Here is a 19,666-nt window from a genome sequence, read left to right as displayed (position 1 = left end):
AAAAAAACCTCAATATTCTGTTTTCATCTAGGCTCTTCTATCCACAGTGTATAATTTTGAAAGGAAGCACCCAGCAGCTCTTCCTCCTGCCTTTGGCAAACCCAGCCTCTTTGCTGTGGTCACCAAGAGGAATCTTTGAAAATCCTGTTTATTTTGTGGCTGTTGAGCAATTTTAAGAATCTGTCTTTGAAGAGATAAGTGGGCAGAGCTAACTGTGCTGTCTGACCTCAGTCTATTCTATTTACCCACAATATTTCCTGTACTGCAGCACTCCTCATCACTCTGAAGTCTAAGGGCAAAGCATCAGAGTATGTGATGGTGTAGTGAGTTTCAAACATTTTTTTTAAACCTTCTCCAGGTTAAAGATCCAGTGAAAGTGCATTCACTGTGCTTTTCCTGCAGCTTTGTGGTACCCACCCACCCCACTCCCTGCCAGCCCTGCTTCCCCTCCAGTGCCTTTTTGGGATAATGCTGGGAGTCCTTTCCCATGTTGCTCATCTTCTTTCCTGGCACGCTCTGCCTCTGTAATTAGATCTCAGTGGTTTATTTGTGACATCCCAGTCTGATGCCATAGGACTGGAGAAAGTGCTTGCTAGTGGAAAAGGAGGAGGATTAGAAGAGCTCACTTCCCAAGGCACTAAGTGGATGGTGTTATCATGAACTGATTAGTTTAAAGAGTGGAAGTTCCACAAGGCACTTAATTTCTAGCCACTGTTTTGTCTTCCCTTGATTCAGCCTCACCACACTTTCTCCATGCAGCCTGCAGAGTGCTTAACTTGCAATCATACCTTTCCTATTGTTACTAATTATAATAAGTGTCTTGGAAAATAGGAAAATGTTGATGTTAATTCTCAGCTTCTCTTGTTTTGGCTGAATGATGTTGTCTTGCAGAGCTTTGTTTCCTAATGAACCCCATCATTTCTACAGAGCTGTTTCATGGGATCCAACTTCTAAATTTTATCTCTGGTGCTTACAAATGGGGCTTTAGTGGTAAAACAAGTTTAAAAGGTTTTTCTTACTGACCAGAAGAATGGATCATTGCACTTGTCTGGTCTGCAGCATTGCTTCAGCAGTGATTAAAGTAGTGCACTTGGCAGAGGTGACAAAAGTGGGGACCCAAGGCTGTGGAGGTGATGGATGAAGCTGTTCCTGCAGCTTCTGCATGTGCTCCATGCCATGGGCAGACGTGGAACCTTGCTGGCTGGGGAAGAGTAGCATTTGGCTGTGACACTGGAGTTCTGGGGTTGTGGATGGAATTCCCACTTTTTTGTGGGTTTCTGTGCAACCTTAAGGAAAGCCTTTTAGTCTCTGTGCCTGGTTTTTCCAACTGTCTAATGAGGCTGGCTCTTTTGCATGTGTTTATCTGTTCATTTATGCTACATTTTTGTATCTGGAAATGCTTTATTAATTGTGAATGCAATTCCTGCAGCAGTAGTGAATCAGGTCTTAGATGACTACAAAATATATCAAAGCTAAAAAAAAGTAGAATTTATCCAATCATTATTTTAATAAGTTTTATAACTCATGTAAGGCATGTTCCTTGTGTTATGAATCAGTGGTCAGGCTATTTTTTTCCCCCCTTTAAAAATATATCTGATGTATCTTTCTGAAAAACCCAAAAAAAAAAAAAAAGGAACTTTACCTGTTGCTTTCAATAACTTGAAAGGATAAGAATAGGAAAGAGGTACCTTGTCAATCATGGTGTATTTTCTAACATTGTACTTCTTTTGAAGTGGTGTAATAAAGAACACACTGGTATTCTATCTGGCTGCGGAGAACTGCAGCTAAATGCTGATGCTTCTAATGATAGCAGCCATCAGAGATGGGACATTTTCATCTAGGCCTACATTAAAAAGACTGACTACATGGAATATTCTATTATAATGCTGTCTTTAATGTCATATACATTACAATATTTAAAAAATAAGTGCTTTTATTTTAATTTTTTTTTTTTGTGTTGTGGCATGTGAGGCTGGGTTTTAAAAGCAGCATCTTTTAATCTGTATTAATGGTGATTCTGCATGTGGAGTGAGTGAAAACAGTTCTCTGAAGTGCTCAGACTGCTGCAGTGAGCTGCAGTCCAGACCTCAGTATTTGCTAGTGGTGAATTACTCCCAAAGCTGGCGGCTGATGCTGTTGAGGGAATCAGGAATGTGTTGTGGTCAGCTGTGGCTCTCTCCTGGTGACACTTCTCTGGCTATAAAAACAGAGCTGGTGGCCAGAAAGAATTCACCTGCATCTGGATGGTGAAATTATTTGTGCTCCAGTACCTGAGACTTCGAAATACTTCGAAGTTTGCTGTCCATGATAAATCTTGGCAAAGGAACAGCAGTGCGTTGGCACCAGCACACAGACCTGTGCTACTGGAGGGAGTGAGGTCTGGGAGTTCTCTTGTCAAAAAATGAAATCCTAGTCCTCAGGCATATGAGCAAAGTTGAATTTTAGAGCAGTTCTTTTCATAAAGTTCTTTGCTTCTTCCAGCTGTATAATTGCAGCAGTATCTTGCAAATTAATTTAAGAATTTTTTTGTGCTCAAATAATTTTTGTAATCCCATGATGAGTTTTCTACTTTTGTGTTCTTGGGGAAACTGCTTTTTGCTTCCTTCATGTTACATAAGTGATGACTGCTAGTGAGGGTTATGGGAGCAAGAAAATCTCCTTAGCAGGCTGGAGTCAAGACATTGCTCTCTTCTAAAGTCTGCTATAAGCTGCCCTGGACAAAAGCAAATTGGTGTGTCTGTCCCACTGCCAGAATAATCTTTAGAATGTTGAATATTGAGACATTGTTTAGATCTGCCCTGCTCAGGCCTGTTAACTGGTGAATCCCTGGTCTTTATTACAGTTGTGCTTGGGCAGCAGTGGGCAAGAACATGGAGTGAGGCAGACAGAAAGCAGAAAGTGAAAAAATACAGCAAATTCCCAAATGCCTGCAATTAATAATTTTAACAGATGCATCACTGTTTCTTCATGTTGGCTGCCTGCTGTTTCCACTCCTCTTTCTCTGCATGCTCAATATTTTTCTCCCATCTGTCCCTTGGCCGTAATGATGGGACAGATGCACTGCCTCAGTCTTCCTCTTGGAGCTTGTATTAAAACAACCTCATTGCTCCATTCCAATCCAGTATTTATGTGCTCAAGTTTCTTTATCATCTCCCCCTCTCCCATTTTCTCTGTGCTGTGTATAGATATATATGTAATGTGCTCTCTTTCATGGTTTAAGTAGAAATACTATATACACAAGGTATGAAATATTGATTGCTACATACACATATTTTTATATGTAAATATATATGTGTGTATATATGTACATATATGTGTGTCTACATATAAAATATGTGTTGGGTGCCTTGTACCTTTCAGTGTAAAAGATTCTCTATGTGGTCTTTTTATGATGTGAAGCAACACATTCTTTGTTGTAACTGGCCCTTCAAACTCTGTAAGAAAAGCTTTTAAACTAAAAACCTCAGCATTTTCTTCATGAGGTTCTGTTAGGATCAGCTGTGCTTTGAACTGTTAAAAACTGTCATTTCTGTTGCATGTTTTCCTCAGGAGATATTTTGGGTATGTTAAAATCATAGCTAGGGAGAAAAAGGAGCAAGAATAGCAACTGCTGTGCATGGAGGGTCTGAGAGCACAGATCGAGTCCATCCGCTGCAGGTCACTGCCTTCCTCTCCTGACTGCAGTGTGAAAAGTTCATGCTACAGGCTGCTGCTGGAGGAGGGGAGGAAGCAAATGTTATTGTTAATGGTTTACTGTTTGATTTTAGCAGGACCAGCCTTGGGACTTTGTACTAAAATTCCCCCTAGAACAGATGATTTGGCAATTAATGCAATCTTCTCCCCACCACCACCTCCAGTTAGGAAGTACCAGTGCATTCCATGTGTGTGCAACTCGGTTCTTGTCACCTCTGCAAATGCTTTATGTTGCAGCCTTTGCATTTTAATATCCTTAGCAATAATATTTTTTTCCTCTAAAATAGCATTTTGTCTTTAGTGTGTAGGTTAGCCTGAGATTAAGAATTGTCTGTGCTGCTGAGACATGCCCAGTACAAGGAGCAGACTGAGCACTCTTGATTTCGTTCACATCGCTAGATAGTGAAAAAAACCCACGTGCTGCTCAGATTCAGAGCTCTCACACAACATGAGAGTGAATTTAATATAGGTAAAAACTGAAGCAGGGTAGTCAGGAGCTATTTGCTCTCCATGCTCTTATTGGATAGAGCAGGATGTGCTGCCCTTAGAACTGCAGCAAGATCCATATTTGGCTTTTAGCAAAACTCTCCAAAGGCAAAGACAGTTTGTGTGCAGACACCATACATCTGTGGAATTCTTAAGCAGATCAGACAAATCTGTTTGTCAGGGACACGAGTATTGATTCATATCTGGAATGTTGCTCTTTCCAGTGTAACAAACCAAAACTTCTTGTGTGGAAAAGCTCAGCTGGAGATAAGTGATGTTGAAGTGAGCTGGCATGAAACCAGCCCTGCCTGTGCCTACAACATCCAGATGGGTCACAGGAGGGACTGGGTTTGTCCTGAGGCACATCTTCATCCCCAGTACAGCTTCAGGGCTGCTTCTGCCAACATGCTCACATGCAAGTGATGTGATGGCAGGACAGTCTGTGCTTAATTGATGCTCTTTTTATACATTTTAGGGTTACTCTGGCTGATGTAAATCTGTTTTCCAAAGTTTGAAAGTTTGGTTGCAAACATTCTTTTCAATATAGTATTTTTTTCAGTATGTGTTGCCACAGAGCTGGCAAGGTTTGAAATTGTGTACTATTTGTACAATATTTTCCTTGACACACAGTTCTGCTAATTTTGGATCATGCTGTTTAGTCCAGTGGATGTAACTGAAGCAGAAAGGTTTGCCCAACAGCAATAAAGGCTGTAAAGTGGCCATAATCCCAGTCATGGTATGCTTATAAAATAATGAGCAACCATTATTTAAGAGTTTAACTCTGAACTCTTTCTTATTTTAGAACTTATTTCTTGTTGTTTTGTCTTTTTTTTTTTGTTACCAGCAGTGAGAAATATGTTTTCTTCAAGAATCTGTTTATGTTGCTTATTAGGATGGAGAGGGTAAAGTGAGTCAGTAAATATGAAGGACAGTTTTGTGTCTCAAGTCTTACCCTGGTACTACTTTTTAAACCAACTTTACTTTGAGTTTCCAGCTGCAGTTGTCAATGAGGCAGCAATTCCCACAGCCCACAATGTAGCTGTATGAAAGAAGCCAAATTCCAGTCCAGGTCTGCAGACTTCCCATATCCTTTCCAGTCCTTCTTTTGGGGGTGCTCTAGAGACACCACTGTGTGTGTGTGTGTGTGTGTGTGTGTGTGTGTGTGTTTGTGTGTGTGTGTGTGAGTTGACGGCTGGAAGACTGACTGTGGAAGCAGAAAAATGTTCATTTTGTTTTATTTGTTTGCTACCAAGCTTTAGTGCTCAGGGACTTAACTGAAAAGTAATAGCAAGTAACCCAAAAGTTGGCAGAAAGAGTTGAAAGTTGTCTATTTTGTAGGCAGAAGTACCAGAGAAAAGAAATTAAAACAGAGTTTTGCGAACTGTTCTTTGAATATTTTTCTTTAAGCCCAGTTCTGAGACTGATGTAGTTACATAAGAACTTGTGGCTTTTTGAAAATATCTGTGTCTGAAGGCTGAAAATCCAGTAAGAAAATAGAAAGAATGGCAAACACTGATTTTTATTCTCTTGATTTTAGGGAACCTGCCCTGTTGTATTTTGTCTCCTTGAATATACTGAGCATTTTGAAGATGTTATAAAAGCAAATGTACTTTCAAGCAATGGATTTTGAACAAGAAAATGTTGGTTGTAAGACAGAAGATGCATTACTGGCAAAGTGTATTGTATATTCCTATACAGTTAAACAGTGCAGGAACCTCATTTTGGCAAGGACTGTGAATATCTGGAACATAAAGACATAAAATATTGTTGTGGCAAGGAGAGGCAAAAGGAGGCTGAAAGGAGGCCGGGGCCCTGTGAGCTGGTAGATTCACAGGTTAATTAGAATTAAGTTCAAGTTTTAGGCCAATTATTACAGGTTTCAAACCGATTTTCTTCGTTTCTCCACCTGTCATGTACACAAGTGCTCAGTTAGACACTTAGCATGGTAAGTGCATGCAGTGCTCCCTGTTACAGCCTGTGGAGTTGTGCTGTGCAGTGTGGGCAGGACAGTTCCCAGACGCAGATTTCCCCCTGGCAGCAGCTCCTTGCTGGGGTGAGCTCTGAGGCTGAGCCCGCGGGCTGGGGACAGCCTTGTGCTGAGAGGGTCTGCTGGCCTGCAGGGTTCCCCACGCCACTTCTCTGATCCCTTCTCTCTCACAGGCAGGAATGGCATCTCCTGAAAACCCCGAGCAGCTGATCATTGCCCTGGAGCCCGAGGCTGCCTCTATCTACTGCCGAAAGCTGCGCCTGCACCAGATGATAGAGCTGAGTAGCAGGGCACCTGTCAATGGCTACAGCCCGAGTGACACTATTGGAACTGGATTTACACAGGGTACTTCTGTTCGTTCACTTTGCAGATTCTCATTGCTTTGTCCCCCAGCGCTGCTTTCTCACCGTTTCTTGTCCTTGCTCTCTTGAAATGTTTCAGGCTGGCATCAGATTGCTTTTAAAAACTGCTTTACTGCTTAACGTAGTTAGCCTTGTTTATGTGTTGACCCAACAGACATCACAGAATGATTTGGGTTGGAAAGAAACTCAAAAATTATCTAGTTCCAACTCTCTGCCATGAGCAGGGACACCTTCCACTAGACCAGGTTGCTCCAAGCCCTGTCCAACCTGGCCTTGGACACTTCCAGGGATGGGGCAGCCACAGCTTCTCTGGGCACCCCTCACCACCCTCACAGGGAACAATTTCTTCCTAATATACACTTGAATTTTAGCATGTAGGTAGCTTCTTTGTCTTGCCTTTATTTGGATGTTGTGGGAGTCTTTCAGTATTTTCACAACAGTATTTTTCTTAACTTAAGTCATATTGGATCATTTTTTCATTTAATTTGTTGGAAGCAATTATGTCTTTGATTATCTGCATTACTGAGGCAGGGCAAAATAACTGGATCTGCAATGAAACAATTAGTCTGAGGTGTTCCCAAGTGTTGGCAGATGCTTTTTGATGTCATCTTTATGAAATATCATTAATGACTTTCAACACTCAGTGGAACTTACGGCATTGGAATGTAGCAATGAATTTATCTGCATGTTGGAGAGCAACTGGATAATGCACTTCTGGTTTATTGAGCTGGGATCTGTTGCTACTGTCACTGTTTGAAGGGGAGGGACAGAGATTGGAGCACTGTAAGTCACTTGACAGAAGATCCTTCATCACCAGAATTTTTTGAGCTTGGCAGCCTGCTGAAACTGGAGGCAAATAGAGGAAACAAAAAAGGAAAATGGCCTGCAGCAGTGAGATTTGATAGCTGCACAATATGCATATTTCTCTATCTCTGAATTGTAACAGTTGCCCTGATACTAATGGTAGTGTGACAGTCTATCCTAGAAGGAGTTTCTCAGAAGAGTCTGCATTTTATCACAATTTGCTAGGTCAAAACAGTAGAGGCAAGTGGGAGGTTAAGCTAGCAGAGCTATTCCTGCACTTACCAGACCTTTTTTTTTTTTTAGTTAGACAGACTGACTACATCATTTTCTCAAATCCATGGCTCTCCCAGCCAGCACTTGTCAGATGTGTTCAGTGTTTGGAGGCCCACGCAGAGTACAGGACACAATCTGTTTTCAGGATTCTGTCCCTTCAGGGCCCCTTGGCTTTTGTCCCCCTCATTCGTGCCCTGAACTGTTTCAGTTCCATGTGATTTTACATGAACTCACTTTCAGACAACACGGGGATTTGCTTCTGGGAAAATAATAAAGGAGTTTATCTGGTTAAGGTTTTGAAGCTGGGCAGAATCTGGCAGATCATGGATTTCTGCTAATGGGCTTTTTCTTGGGTGGGGGTACCACTCTCATTCTTGACTTTGTATGGTAAAAAGCTATTGGGGATGAGAGAGGTTTCATGTCAAAATTAATGAAAACAAAGTTTGGAGTGAATTAATTTGGGGTTGGAATTAAAATTTCATAAAGGCATGGCAAGCACCCAAGACAAGCTGAGAACAGATTAAGGAGAAAAACCCTTTAAATATAAACAGAGAGAAGCACTCCAAGGACCATATTATTGCTGTGAAGTCAAAACAGAAATTTTAGTGTTCATAGTAGCAAGGATAAGCTTGCCTCAGTTGTAGTTAAAGACTGGCTCTTGTGTTCACTTCTAGCCCACAGGAGGGAATGAAAGGATTGCCATTGATTTCTGGGGGCTTGACAGGCCCTGGCGTGGACCTAGTGCTTGTTCTGCCATGGAATGCTTCATCTGAGCCCTCCCTGTGCTGCCCAGTCCTGCACTGAGGCTGGGACAGCTTCTCTGCATCGTGGAGTCTGCTTGGGGAGGGTGCAGGAGCAAGTGGAGCTGATGCTCTATTTTCTGATGACAGGCACTACAGAGATAGGAAGCAAAGTGCATTCCATGATTTGCATGCTGGTATTTTCAGAAAAAATTTCTACTCATGACATGCTGCCTTTCTTGTAGTGTTTTATGAAGTGCCTTTGAAGGTGAGTGATGATAGCACAAGGAATGTAGGTTTTTTGGGTTGTTCAGTTATAGAGGCTGATTTAGTAGCATACATAGCAGAGGTTTTCACTACTCTTTCTCTTGACAGACTGTTCTGCATCTTTTAAATGTCTGAGTAGCAGTTAAGTCTTGTAAGTTAATGGGTTGTTACAACAGTCTTGCAAGATTACACTTAATTTTTAATTGGTGTATATTTTAAATACTGTGAGGGTCAGCCCTCACAATCGCTGTGTCCTTAAGATTAATTCTAATTCTTACTTATCCTTAAGATCAATTCTGACTAATCTGAGCAGCAGTACCTCTGGCTGCTTGTTTTGGGGTAGCCTGACATCCTGAGAGGCTGGGGAGGCGTATTTGCCTGAGCACTCAAAATGAGCAGTGGCTTTTGGAAATGTGGGAACGTTTTCCCATTCCGGGTGCTGGGGGGTTGTCTGGGCATGGGCTGGGGCTGCCACCTGCTGGTGGTGGAGGCTGCTGTGAGCACAGCTGGCTGCCAGCCCCCCACCCTGCTGCCAGCCCCCCACCCTGCTGCCAGCACATGCTCTGCAAGCCAGAGTGTATTGGAAAACTGCAAGTCAGACCTGCTTATGCCTTTCTTATTATTAGATTGTTACTATATATGATTAGTTTGCATTATTTCTATTAGGTAATTAATATAGATTAAAGGACAAGTATATATAACAATATCAAGGAAGATCAGTGTGGCTGTAAACTATTTTTCCTTCTTTCCAGGAATGACGTTCTAACTGTCGTGGTCCCAATGCAATACTTTTTGTGCATTTTTTAAGAAGGGATACATGCAGATCTGTCAGCCTGCTCGCACTTGTTTCCTGCAGTTTTTGATTCTATTTCTTCATGCTTTTTTATACTCAGTAACTTTTTTTCTGTCATTCACTAGGGAAGGAACACGTGCGCCGGAACCGGCAGAGCCGGACCTTCATGGTGGAAAATGTCATAGGAGAGATCTGGTCTGAGCTGGAGGAAGGTACTGTCCTTTCTTCAGCAAACTTTGCTTTCACTGGTTTTGTATTGCAGGCAAATACTGTGTTTCCCACAAAGATGCTGTGCACTGCATTGTTCTCACAGTGGTTATAAAGGGGAAAAGGAAAAAACCACGAGCTCATGTGCTGCTCTTAGTTACAAGTGCTGAATTGCAATTCTGTATGCTCTAGCATAATAAAATTTATTAATGAGATGGTGGAAAGCCATGCAACTGGAATATTTTCCTCAGAACGGGCTTTGTAAATCTGGAATAATATTTGGTAGCCCACTAGGATGTACACCAGCGGCATGAGCAGTCCCAATTTTCAGCTGTGGTACATTAATAGCTTTTGACATCTGCCTTTGATACTTGTTATCAATAATTGCGTTCTAATTACTAGCAAAGATCAGGTGTTCAGCATGGCCATTGCTGGCTGTCTGTAGGCCCTTATCTCCCTTATGTGGTGCCCTCAGGAGCTCTCACTGCAGTGAGCTGCTGTGCTCACAGTGGTGTAAATGGCCCTGGCCTGTCCCCTTGGCATTCCAGGTGATCGGTACATCGTGGTTGACAGCGGAGGAGGCACAGTGGACATGACTGTCCATCAGATCAGGCTCCCTGAAGGACATCTGAAGGAGCTCTACAAAGCAACAGGTATTCACAGAATTCACAGAATTACTAGGTTGGAAGAGACCTTAAGATCATCGAGTCCAATCCATGCCCTAACACCTCATGTAAAGTCACTTACACTGCTTGCTTTATGTAATTATAATACAATTATTAATTCTATCTATAATGTTTTGGCTTGTCAGTGAAGGAATTGTGTGCCTTTATTGCATTTTACTGACAGTTCTTCCTGAAATGAGACCAGCACTCAAAATTAGTATAACCCAGCTGCTGGTTGGCTGAATCACTCATTTATAGTGATAGTGTTAGAGTGGCTGTGATGATACAGGAGTAACAATGAGGCAAAGGTAAGATCATGTTGTGTATTAGACCAACTGTTACTTTAAGCAAAGATCCTCTTTTTGTGGACCTTCTCCTATGACAATGTGGACACTGTCCTATGAGAGTGTTGTTCTCATGTGCATGTGGCCAACTGGAAATGTCATAAGAATATTAAAGAATATCCCGAATATTAAAGCTGTGTTTTGTCTGTGCTACAGGTGGGCCGTACGGTTCTCTAGGTGTGGACTACGAGTTCGAGAAGCTGCTGTGTAAAATATTTGGGGAAGATTTCATTGAGCAGTTTAAAATCAAGCGCCCTGCGGCCTGGGTGGATCTGATGATCGCGTTTGAGTCCCGCAAGCGGGCGGCAGCTCCCGACAGGACCAACCCCCTGAACATCACCCTGCCCTTCTCCTTCATTGACTACTACAAGAAGTTCCGAGGTCACAGTGTAGAACATGCCTTGAGGAAAAGCAAGTGAGTGGACAAGCACATGGATGCAGAATTAACTACTGGTAGCAAAGACAAATAATTAGAATATCCTAATTACGTTAGGATTGAAAGGTAATAGTGTTCAAGTGTAGTGCAAGGATGAGAAAATGGGGTTTCATCTGGTGCAGTTTCCAGAATGAAGAATTCTCATCAATTTCTCGCAAAAGCTTTTCTGTACAAGACTTGCGCTTTTCAGGTATTGCTGTTTACGACTTCTGTTAGGCCACCACTGCATCACTTTCTTTGACTGTATACTGAGAGTCTCATGCATGTCTCTTACATGTTATGAATGTCAGGTCAAACACAGAATTTGTTGCCTAGGTCCTTAATTTTTAGTGGCCTGGATCCTAGAAAAAAGTCCAAGATGGTGAGATGTGTAAATATGGCTTGAGGGAAGTTATTAACAGTATCAGATCACTGAAGAAAACACACTGCTGCAGAAAGCTCTGTAAGGGGAAGCATTCAGCTTTTGAAGTGATGGCAGGCTTTTGCTTCTTACAGTATTTAACAAGTTTGATAATTTGCTTGATAGGCAGGGAGACATAATCCCCTCCAGAGATCTTAATTCATGATTTTCAGTATCAAGAAGTCACCCTAAATGACAAGATCATGGGCTGCTGTAGAAAAGGGAGTGAGCAGAAAGTAAAAATGGGAATTTTGCATCTCTTGAAGTTACATATTACAGAAAACCTCGAGTTTAATGGTGTAAAAGAGAATGGACAGGAGAACCTGTGATTCTGGGACAGAAGGCTTGGGACCTGAGAGGGGAAGATTTGATATTTAGTACCTGTACCTTAATTTTTTTAACTAGCCAGTGTTGAATGTAGTATGCAGGCTGGAACTCCTGCATCTCTTTCAGAAGTTATTGGTAAATGTACTGGAAGCTTAAGTGACTTGGAATCCTGCTAAAAGTTGCTTTCTAAATGAGACTGAGGTTCTGAAATTCTTAAAAATTTCTGGAAATCCTCCTCCTCACGAGGCCATCTCCTTTTTATTAGTAGTCTTAATGGTGAATCTTAGAGGAAATGATAAATGCTCCCTTCAAATGAAATTAAATCAATTGGATAACAGGATAGAAGCAGTGTAAAGGTTAACATATAAAGTGCATGAATGTAAGGGAGATTACTGAGCTATACAGATGTGTATCAGTGATAGAATAGCATAATGCCTGTGTTCACTTAATAAATGCTATGCCTCATTAAAAATGCAATTCTCTCTTCTGCCTCCTGAGGCTTCCCAACTTGCTTGTTTTCCTTGTGTGTTTCCAGTGGCTTTGGCCTGCCACTGCTATAATCTAAGTGTTGCCCTTCTGGGGATGAATCAGTGCTGTTTCAGATGAGTGAGCACTGCGTTGACTGCCAGCTGTTTCAGAGAGCAGTTGAGCATTGCTAATGCTGCAGAAGGCAATCAGGCAAAGAAAACAACAATTAGACAAGCCAAAATAATAATTCTCCCTTCAAGTTTTACGTAACTGCAGTTGGTATGGGGCTAGGGTGAGGTGGGGCACTTTGTTCCAAGGAAAACGCATGTGGATTCTGTGAATTCATTAATTTATTTAATGCTGGTTGTTTCACAGCTCAGCTGCAGTGCTTTAATGTTCTTTCCCACTGTTCCTTTGCAGTGTGGACTTTGTGAAGTGGTCCTCCCAGGGAATGCTGAGGATGAGCCCGGATGCAATGAATGCTCTTTTCAAACCCACGATTGACCAGATCGTTCAGCACCTGAGTACGTATCTATCTGTGGGTGGTTCCACTTCCTGGCTGAGCTCAAACTGAAGTTTTGCTCTCCTGTTTCAACCCACTAACAACCCTCCTGGTATGCCCCAGTGTGGACAAGGAATTCAGTTCTGAAACTTGCAGCTCTCTACAAATCAGCTAGGAAAACAGTAAAAGTAAGGGATGTGTCCTGAGCACATAATCCTGCCTAGCTCTAGTGCTGACTACTGAGTGTGATTGAATTCTGATACTGCCTAAACTCCAATTACTCTATGCTTCCAGGGCTGCAAGCATTCAGAGGGCTGACATCCACTGAGAAACCCAGACCCTGCCTTTCTTTTTCTGAGTTCAGGCAACAATCAAATTATGCCAGAGTTCTATCTCATTTCTGACTATGCCAGCTATTAAGACCTCCAGTTCATTCTTCTCTAGTGGAAGGTTGCATTTGTTCATGACCATCACTGACCTCTCTAAAGCACAAATAGTAAATGATGCATCATGGTAAAAGTACTTCCAGGCATGGCTTAAGCAGCAGTATATTTATTTGTCCAGTAATGGAAAGTGACATGTGTTTTTTGGGAAAGTTACTATTTAAGGTCTTCCTAGCCAAAGATGAAATTAGTATCAAGTAGAGTATAATGTTTGTGGTGAGAAAAGTGTTTCTTTCTACACATTACAAAGCACTATTTGGAATAAATATCCAGCTTTGCTCGTCATGTGTGAGGGATTATTAGCTAAATTTCAGAACTTAATAAGACAACAAGTATAGAGCAGCTTATATGTGAGCAGGGAGGACTGCAACAGTTGTGACAGGTAACTCACTTGTTTGAACTAAATGTCAGCCTACAACTGCACTGCATGGTTTTCTTGAAAGTAGATGTGGGGTTAAGCTAAGAAGGAAAATCTGTAAAAGTGTAAAGAGGGATTATTTTGCAGATGGTATTTATTGTGCTTCTGCTGGGGTCAGAAATAATAAGTGAATTTGAAATTGAGTGATTTATCTGGACTGCAATAAAGAGTCGGTTTTAAATGCCCCTTCAGCAATGCTGTATGGTTTGAGGTGAATGAATTCATAATGAAAATATACTAGAGATAAAATGGAGTGATTTATCTGGAATGCAATAAAGGGTCAGTTTTCAATGCCCCTTCAGCAATGCTGTATGATTTGAGGTGAATGAACTCATACTGGAGGTAACAGCAGTGGGACTGGTCCTGCTGAGGGTGGCAGTGTGGGCACGGATGTGGCAGTTTCAGATCGTGTGCATGGAGCACTCAGTGCGCTCAGACATGGGCATTTTCACTCGCATTGCCTTGTTGAAGTGGATTTTATTGAATGGTCTCTGTTTCTGTTCAGGTGAGGTGTTTGATAAGCCAGAGGTGACCAACGTGAAGTTCCTCTTCCTGGTGGGCGGCTTTGCTGAATCCCCCTTGCTCCAACAAGCCGTCCAGAGCGCTTTTGGCTCGAGGTGCCGGGTCATCATTCCCCAGGATGTGGGTCTGACCATCCTCAAAGGAGCTGTTCTCTTTGGCCTCGACCCTGCAGTCATCAAGGTGCGGCGCTCCCCTCTGACCTACGGCGTCGGGGTGCTCAACCGCTTCGTGGAGGGCAAGCACCCCCCGGAGAAGCTCCTCGTCAAAGACGGCACGCGCTGGTGCACCGACGTCTTTGACAAATTCATCTCAGCCGACCAGTCTGTAGCCCTGGGAGAGACTGTGACACGCAGTTACACACCTGCCAAGCCTTCTCAGTTAGTAATAGTGATCAATATCTACAGCTCGGAGCAAGACAACGTCAGCTTCATCACCGAGCCCGGCGTGAAGAAGTGCGGCACCCTGCGCTTGGATCTCACGGGAACTGACGCTTCCGTGCCCAACCGGCGCGAGATCAAAACGCTGATGCAGTTTGGGGACACTGAAATCAAAGCCATGGCTGTTGATGTTGCGACTTCTAAAAGTGTCAAAGTTGGTATTGATTTCTTAAATTACTGACGGCCCTTTCCCCCACCACAGCCTGTTTGTGAGACTGATCTTCCACTGTTCCATTTTTTGACTTCTGTCTGTCATGTCATCGCCTTGAATTTCAGCAGGCTATATGAGAACAGCTAGTAAGGTGGGGTATGTTGTGTTTGTGTCCTTTGGTGACCAAGGACTGCATTTTGAAAGACCCTTAGAAGTTTTGGGAGCAAAAGTTCCAGAGGTAGTAAAAGTTACCAAGTTACTCACGCATGCTTAAAGATCTACCTTTATAAAATAAACACTGATTATTGTTGGGTCCTGAAAGTTAGTTAAAAAAATACCAAGTTATAATCTCTTTGCCTTGTTCTTCTTCCTCTTCCTTCTGAGAAAAACTCACTAACCCATGTGGCTGTTGTAGGGGGGTGTATCTGTGTGGGATATCTGTTTAAACAGCACCATCCTCTGGCAATGGGAACAAATTAGTAGTTTTATTGTATTCTTTTGATTTTGCCCAGTGCTTTCAGAATTTAAAGTGCTGAAAATCAGTGACTCAAAAGAAATAGGATCTAAATTACTTAAATTCTGAGGAGAGAAAATCCTCAGAAATCCTTCAAATCATATTTAGGAAATATGTGTGTATTTTGGGGGCCTAATATTGATTGCTCTAGGTTGAAAACAATGCCTTTGGTATCAAAGCTCTCAGAACAAGCTGTCAGATTAATTACATAGCATTACCCTCATTATACTTTGGAAAATAATATTAAGAGCAAACCTATTTCTCTTTTGGGTCTTCTAAATTTATTTTTATTAGTCTCCATCTGAAACCACAGAATGACAGAGTGGTTGAGCTTGAAGGGGACATCCATTGACTATCTGATAAAACCTCTCCATTCTAAGCAGTATCAGTCAGAGCAAGTTTCTTTTCCCAATTTTATGGTCTCCAGAATGAAGATCCCTAAACTGCAGACAATTTATTTGACAACCTTCACTGCAAAAGTTTTTTTTCTTACGCTTTAAAGGAATTTATTGAGTTTAAATTTGTGCGTGTTGCCTCCTTCTTGCTCCTTCACTGAATACCTCTGAGAAGTCTGGCTCCATCCTCTTTCCTGTCTGCTCTCTGACATTCCTAGCATCCCCTGGGCCTCCTTGAGTCCAGCAGCCCCAGCTCTCACAGCCTCTCCTCACATGAAAGGTCCCCCAGTCCCTTCTCCCGTCCACGGCCCTTTGCTGCTCTCAGAGCTGTGTCCCTGTCTCTCTTGTCCTGGGAAGCTCAGAGCTGGTCCTGGCGCTCAGACATGGTCTCAGCAGGGCTGGCTCAGGGCGTGATCCCTTCCCAGGACCTGCTGACCGTGCTGTTCCCAGTGCAGCCCAGAGGCTGGTGGCACTCTGTGTGGCAGGGGCACGCTGTGGCTCATTCAGCCTCGCTCGGTGTCTGCCACCATGCCAAGGTGACGTGGTGCTGCCAGGCTGCTTCCCACACAGCTCCTGCTGCATGGGCTCCTTCCTGCCCACGTTCAGGACTCTGCTCTTGCCTTTGCTGAACTTCGTGAGGTTCCTGTCTGCACATTTCTCCAGCCTGTCAACATCCCTCTGACCATCTGCTTTATCAAGCACTTCCCCAGGTGATTATATTTTTTTGCTTCATTCCTGTGTTAAGATTTGGAGCACAGCTAGATGATGACTTTCCAGAAACATTTAAACAACTCAGAAGAGAGAAAACATTCAAATATCAAATACTGTAATACATTTTTTGTAGCAAACATTTTAATTCAGTAAAATATATTGCTGGGTTGAGTTGAATGGCCAATGAAGTGGAAGGCAGAAGCCAATAGAATGGAACTAAAAATAGCATTAAATAAAGCATTCCTTACTTGGCAGTGAGCACATAGCTCTTGATGCAGGAGAAATGCACTGATGGCCATGGTAGCATCTTGTTTTCCAAATAACTTTGTGAAAATGTTTCCTTAAGCGTGCTCACCTTGCAAATTTCTTTTGCAACTAGAGTAGTTTTTATTTTGCAAAATGCTACAGGAAGAAAACTTCTGAAACCTACATTCTGTATCTGACACGAACTGACAACTTCAGATTCAGCTCCTAATTCCACTCCAAATTAGCAGTGATACCAACCTGTAGAATCACCCAAAAATGCTGACACTTTCCAGTGCATTTATACAGAGCTGCCTGATTACCTGCTGGAATTCATTACATTTTCAAAATGTTGCAATGTTAATTATTAATCTAAACCTTCCTTTTTAAAAAGTTGAGCACGAGTTGAATCCATTACTGACACTTTTGGGAGATTAAAGCTTTATCAGTTATTTCATTAATTTATGTTCCAATCCTGCACTTAAACTTTCTGTGTTTGTCCTGGAGTTTTGCCACAGAGAGATGGACAACTGTTCCACTGCATTTTGTCATTGAGTTTTCTGTGTTTCCTGCAGAATTCCCTGATTTAATGGGAAATGTGTTCTGCATTCAGCTTTAAAATAAATAAATAAAGGACTATGGAGAATGCTAGTCACAGTATCCTGCTGGATACTTTCTATAATTACAAAGTGTGCTTGCTAGCAGTCGATTTCCTGCTGCCTGCTAAATGCTTTAAAAGCTAAATACTGGGATTTTTTTTGTGTGTGCTGCTTTCCATGGTTTACAAACAAGAGAAACTTTAAGATGAGTTATGAACAATATAATTTTATGTATATACAATATTTAAATATTGTACAGACTCTTTCTTTCTACAGTGCTATTTTCTTGTATAAAAATGCACTTTGCCTCTGTTGATTTCATTCAGCTGTTAATTTTAAATAACACAGTTTCTCAATCAGCTTCTGTAATTATAGGCTTTTAAAGATGGTAAGATATGAAATGTAAAAGGCCGATCTTATAATAATAGGAAAGAAATGTTGGTGTGTCAGAGAATACAACATTCTTCCTGCAATGCAAGTCATACCAGCTCAGCACATCACCCAAATGCAATAGTCTGTTTGCTGGGGTTTTCATTTCTTTGTTTCAGATGGTGACCATTCCACCTCCAGCAATTCTTCATAATAATGGATGAATCCTCCTGTAAAATCAAATATCAGATTGTAAAATCTGGGTATACATCTCCTTCACTAGGTTTTGGGTTTTTAATAAGGATCTTCTCTAGTTTAAAAAACAACAACAACAAATGGAAAACTACCTCCCAAAGCCAGGTAACACTCTTGTATTGTAGCTACAGGTATGACACAGTCTCTGTCTACCACTTCCACCTGCCAAAAACCAAAATTCTTACAGAAAAATAGCCTTTGCTGTCTTTGCATGCTATGTTTAGCTGAGTCTGTCCAGTTCTGCACAGATTTGTTTTCAGTGGCCTTAACACAGGATTTGGTCTAATAAATGGCTGTCACCCTCTGACCCCCCTGTGAAGAGGAGGTGACCCTGCAAGATCAGGTGGCCCATGGGTTTGTGCTGTTTCCAGCCTGTCTGCAGGGACAGCTACAGGTGGTTTTTGCAGCTCTTGTGAAGCACAGTTCTGTGCCCAGCAGTGATTCTCTGCCCTTTCTGATTCACCTTTTGGAAGATCCCATCTGGATCCGATCTGAAATCCCTGTAACTGTAAAACGTGGTTTACATATTTTTGCACTTCCTCCTTCAGTCTGGTGAGAACACTATCAAGCTTATCTTTGCAGAGCACTGAACTACTGAACAAACTCCCAGCTGTCCTTGTTGCCCTCTTTCAGAATGGAAAATTAGCTTGTCTCTCTAAGGAATTAGAATTGTTAAGTAGAATATTATGCTGTGGTCTGTAGACAATAACCCAATTAAACAACTTTACATTGTAAAAGGCATGTGGATGCCCATTTCGATAAGGGATGTTAGGCTGTAAAATTTATATGAAATTCACTAGGAAATGAGGCATTTTTAGAGTTGTAGTTGTGAGACTTTTGCAGGACATTCCTCTGCAGAGCATTTTTTTGGTAGGGGTTTCAGATGACATTGTGCAACTTAGTGTTGGAAAGACAACAAGGCCAGCTATCCATAGGGAAAGCAGAAGGTCTTGGCAGGAGTTTTGCTCTAAGCAGCAATTTGCAAGTTTGGGTCCAAGTTACTGAACTCTAGGCTGAAGTTTAGCAGCTAATTGTGATGGAATGATTAATTGTGCTAGAATAAGATAAATGTGCAGTGGTGGTTAGGACAGTTTTCAGTGGTATGAGTATACCAATATTCATATACAGGAGTTTTAATGCATTATTATGAGAAGGCTAATTATATATTGCAGAGATTTAATAGCCAAGATAAGCTGCATATTTATGATATGAAGTGGCTTAAGCGGATGAATAGTATAAAAGTTGTTGGGCATAATGTCACAGTACTCACCTGCTTGAAATAGTCTTAAACTATATTATAAAACCAACCATTGTGGTCTTGTTCACCTCTGTGCAAGATAAATTCAGATTTCACTGATACTTGGAGCTGTTCACAACTTGTCTGGATTGTATCTTGAGTGTTCTTGTGTCTTCAATCATGTCAAATAAAATACCTTAAAACTAATTTCTCTTTTTGGGTGCTGCTGTTCTTATGGAAATGGCTATAAAAAGAAACCTAAGTTATTGTGAAAGTGAGGCAGGCCAAGTGGTTATGGTTGAATTTGGGTGCTCCTTTCTGTGTGTAACTGAGCAGAAGTGACACCAGGCTTTAGTTCACTCTTGTGCCCAAGGTGGAACTTCACTGCTGCTCATGACTCAGCTTCAGCAGAATTGGTGTAGCTCTGAGTAAGATGTTTTGGAGCTCAGGCAGAAAGACCTTGGGCAATACCAAAAGCAGATCAGGTATTTTCTGTAATGATGCTCTCAGAGAGCCAGGAAATCAAGTACAAAATCTGATATATCAAAGAGAGGTGTAATCTCTTAGGCCTTGTATCATTAAAAGCTGTTTTATTGCTAAAAATGCATTATCAGGCCA

General features: G+C 41.8%; 1 protein-coding gene across 1 annotated transcript in view; it reads left to right on the top strand.

The window, feature by feature from the left end:
• Positions 1–19,255, top strand: part of HSPA12A (heat shock protein family A (Hsp70) member 12A) — a 52,094-nt gene extending 32,839 nt beyond the window's left edge. Inside the window, exons 8-13 of the mRNA XM_041415660.1 lie at positions 6,340–6,511; positions 9,531–9,617; positions 10,161–10,265; positions 10,778–11,036; positions 12,673–12,776; positions 14,121–19,255. Coding sequence (XP_041271594.1) covers positions 6,340–6,511; positions 9,531–9,617; positions 10,161–10,265; positions 10,778–11,036; positions 12,673–12,776; positions 14,121–14,755 — 1,362 coding nt within the window. The 3' untranslated portion in view covers positions 14,756–19,255. The remainder of the gene's footprint in view (positions 1–6,339; positions 6,512–9,530; positions 9,618–10,160; positions 10,266–10,777; positions 11,037–12,672; positions 12,777–14,120) is intronic.
• The last annotated feature ends 411 nt before the right edge of the window (positions 19,256–19,666 follow it).

This window comes from Onychostruthus taczanowskii, unplaced genomic scaffold (assembly GCF_017590055.1).
Source record: "Onychostruthus taczanowskii isolate IOZ18803 unplaced genomic scaffold, ASM1759005v1 scaffold5, whole genome shotgun sequence".
NCBI lineage: Eukaryota > Metazoa > Chordata > Aves > Passeriformes > Passeridae > Onychostruthus > Onychostruthus taczanowskii.
The sequence above is the reverse complement of the archived record's forward strand: the minus strand, read 5'-3'. Positions and strand labels throughout refer to the sequence as shown.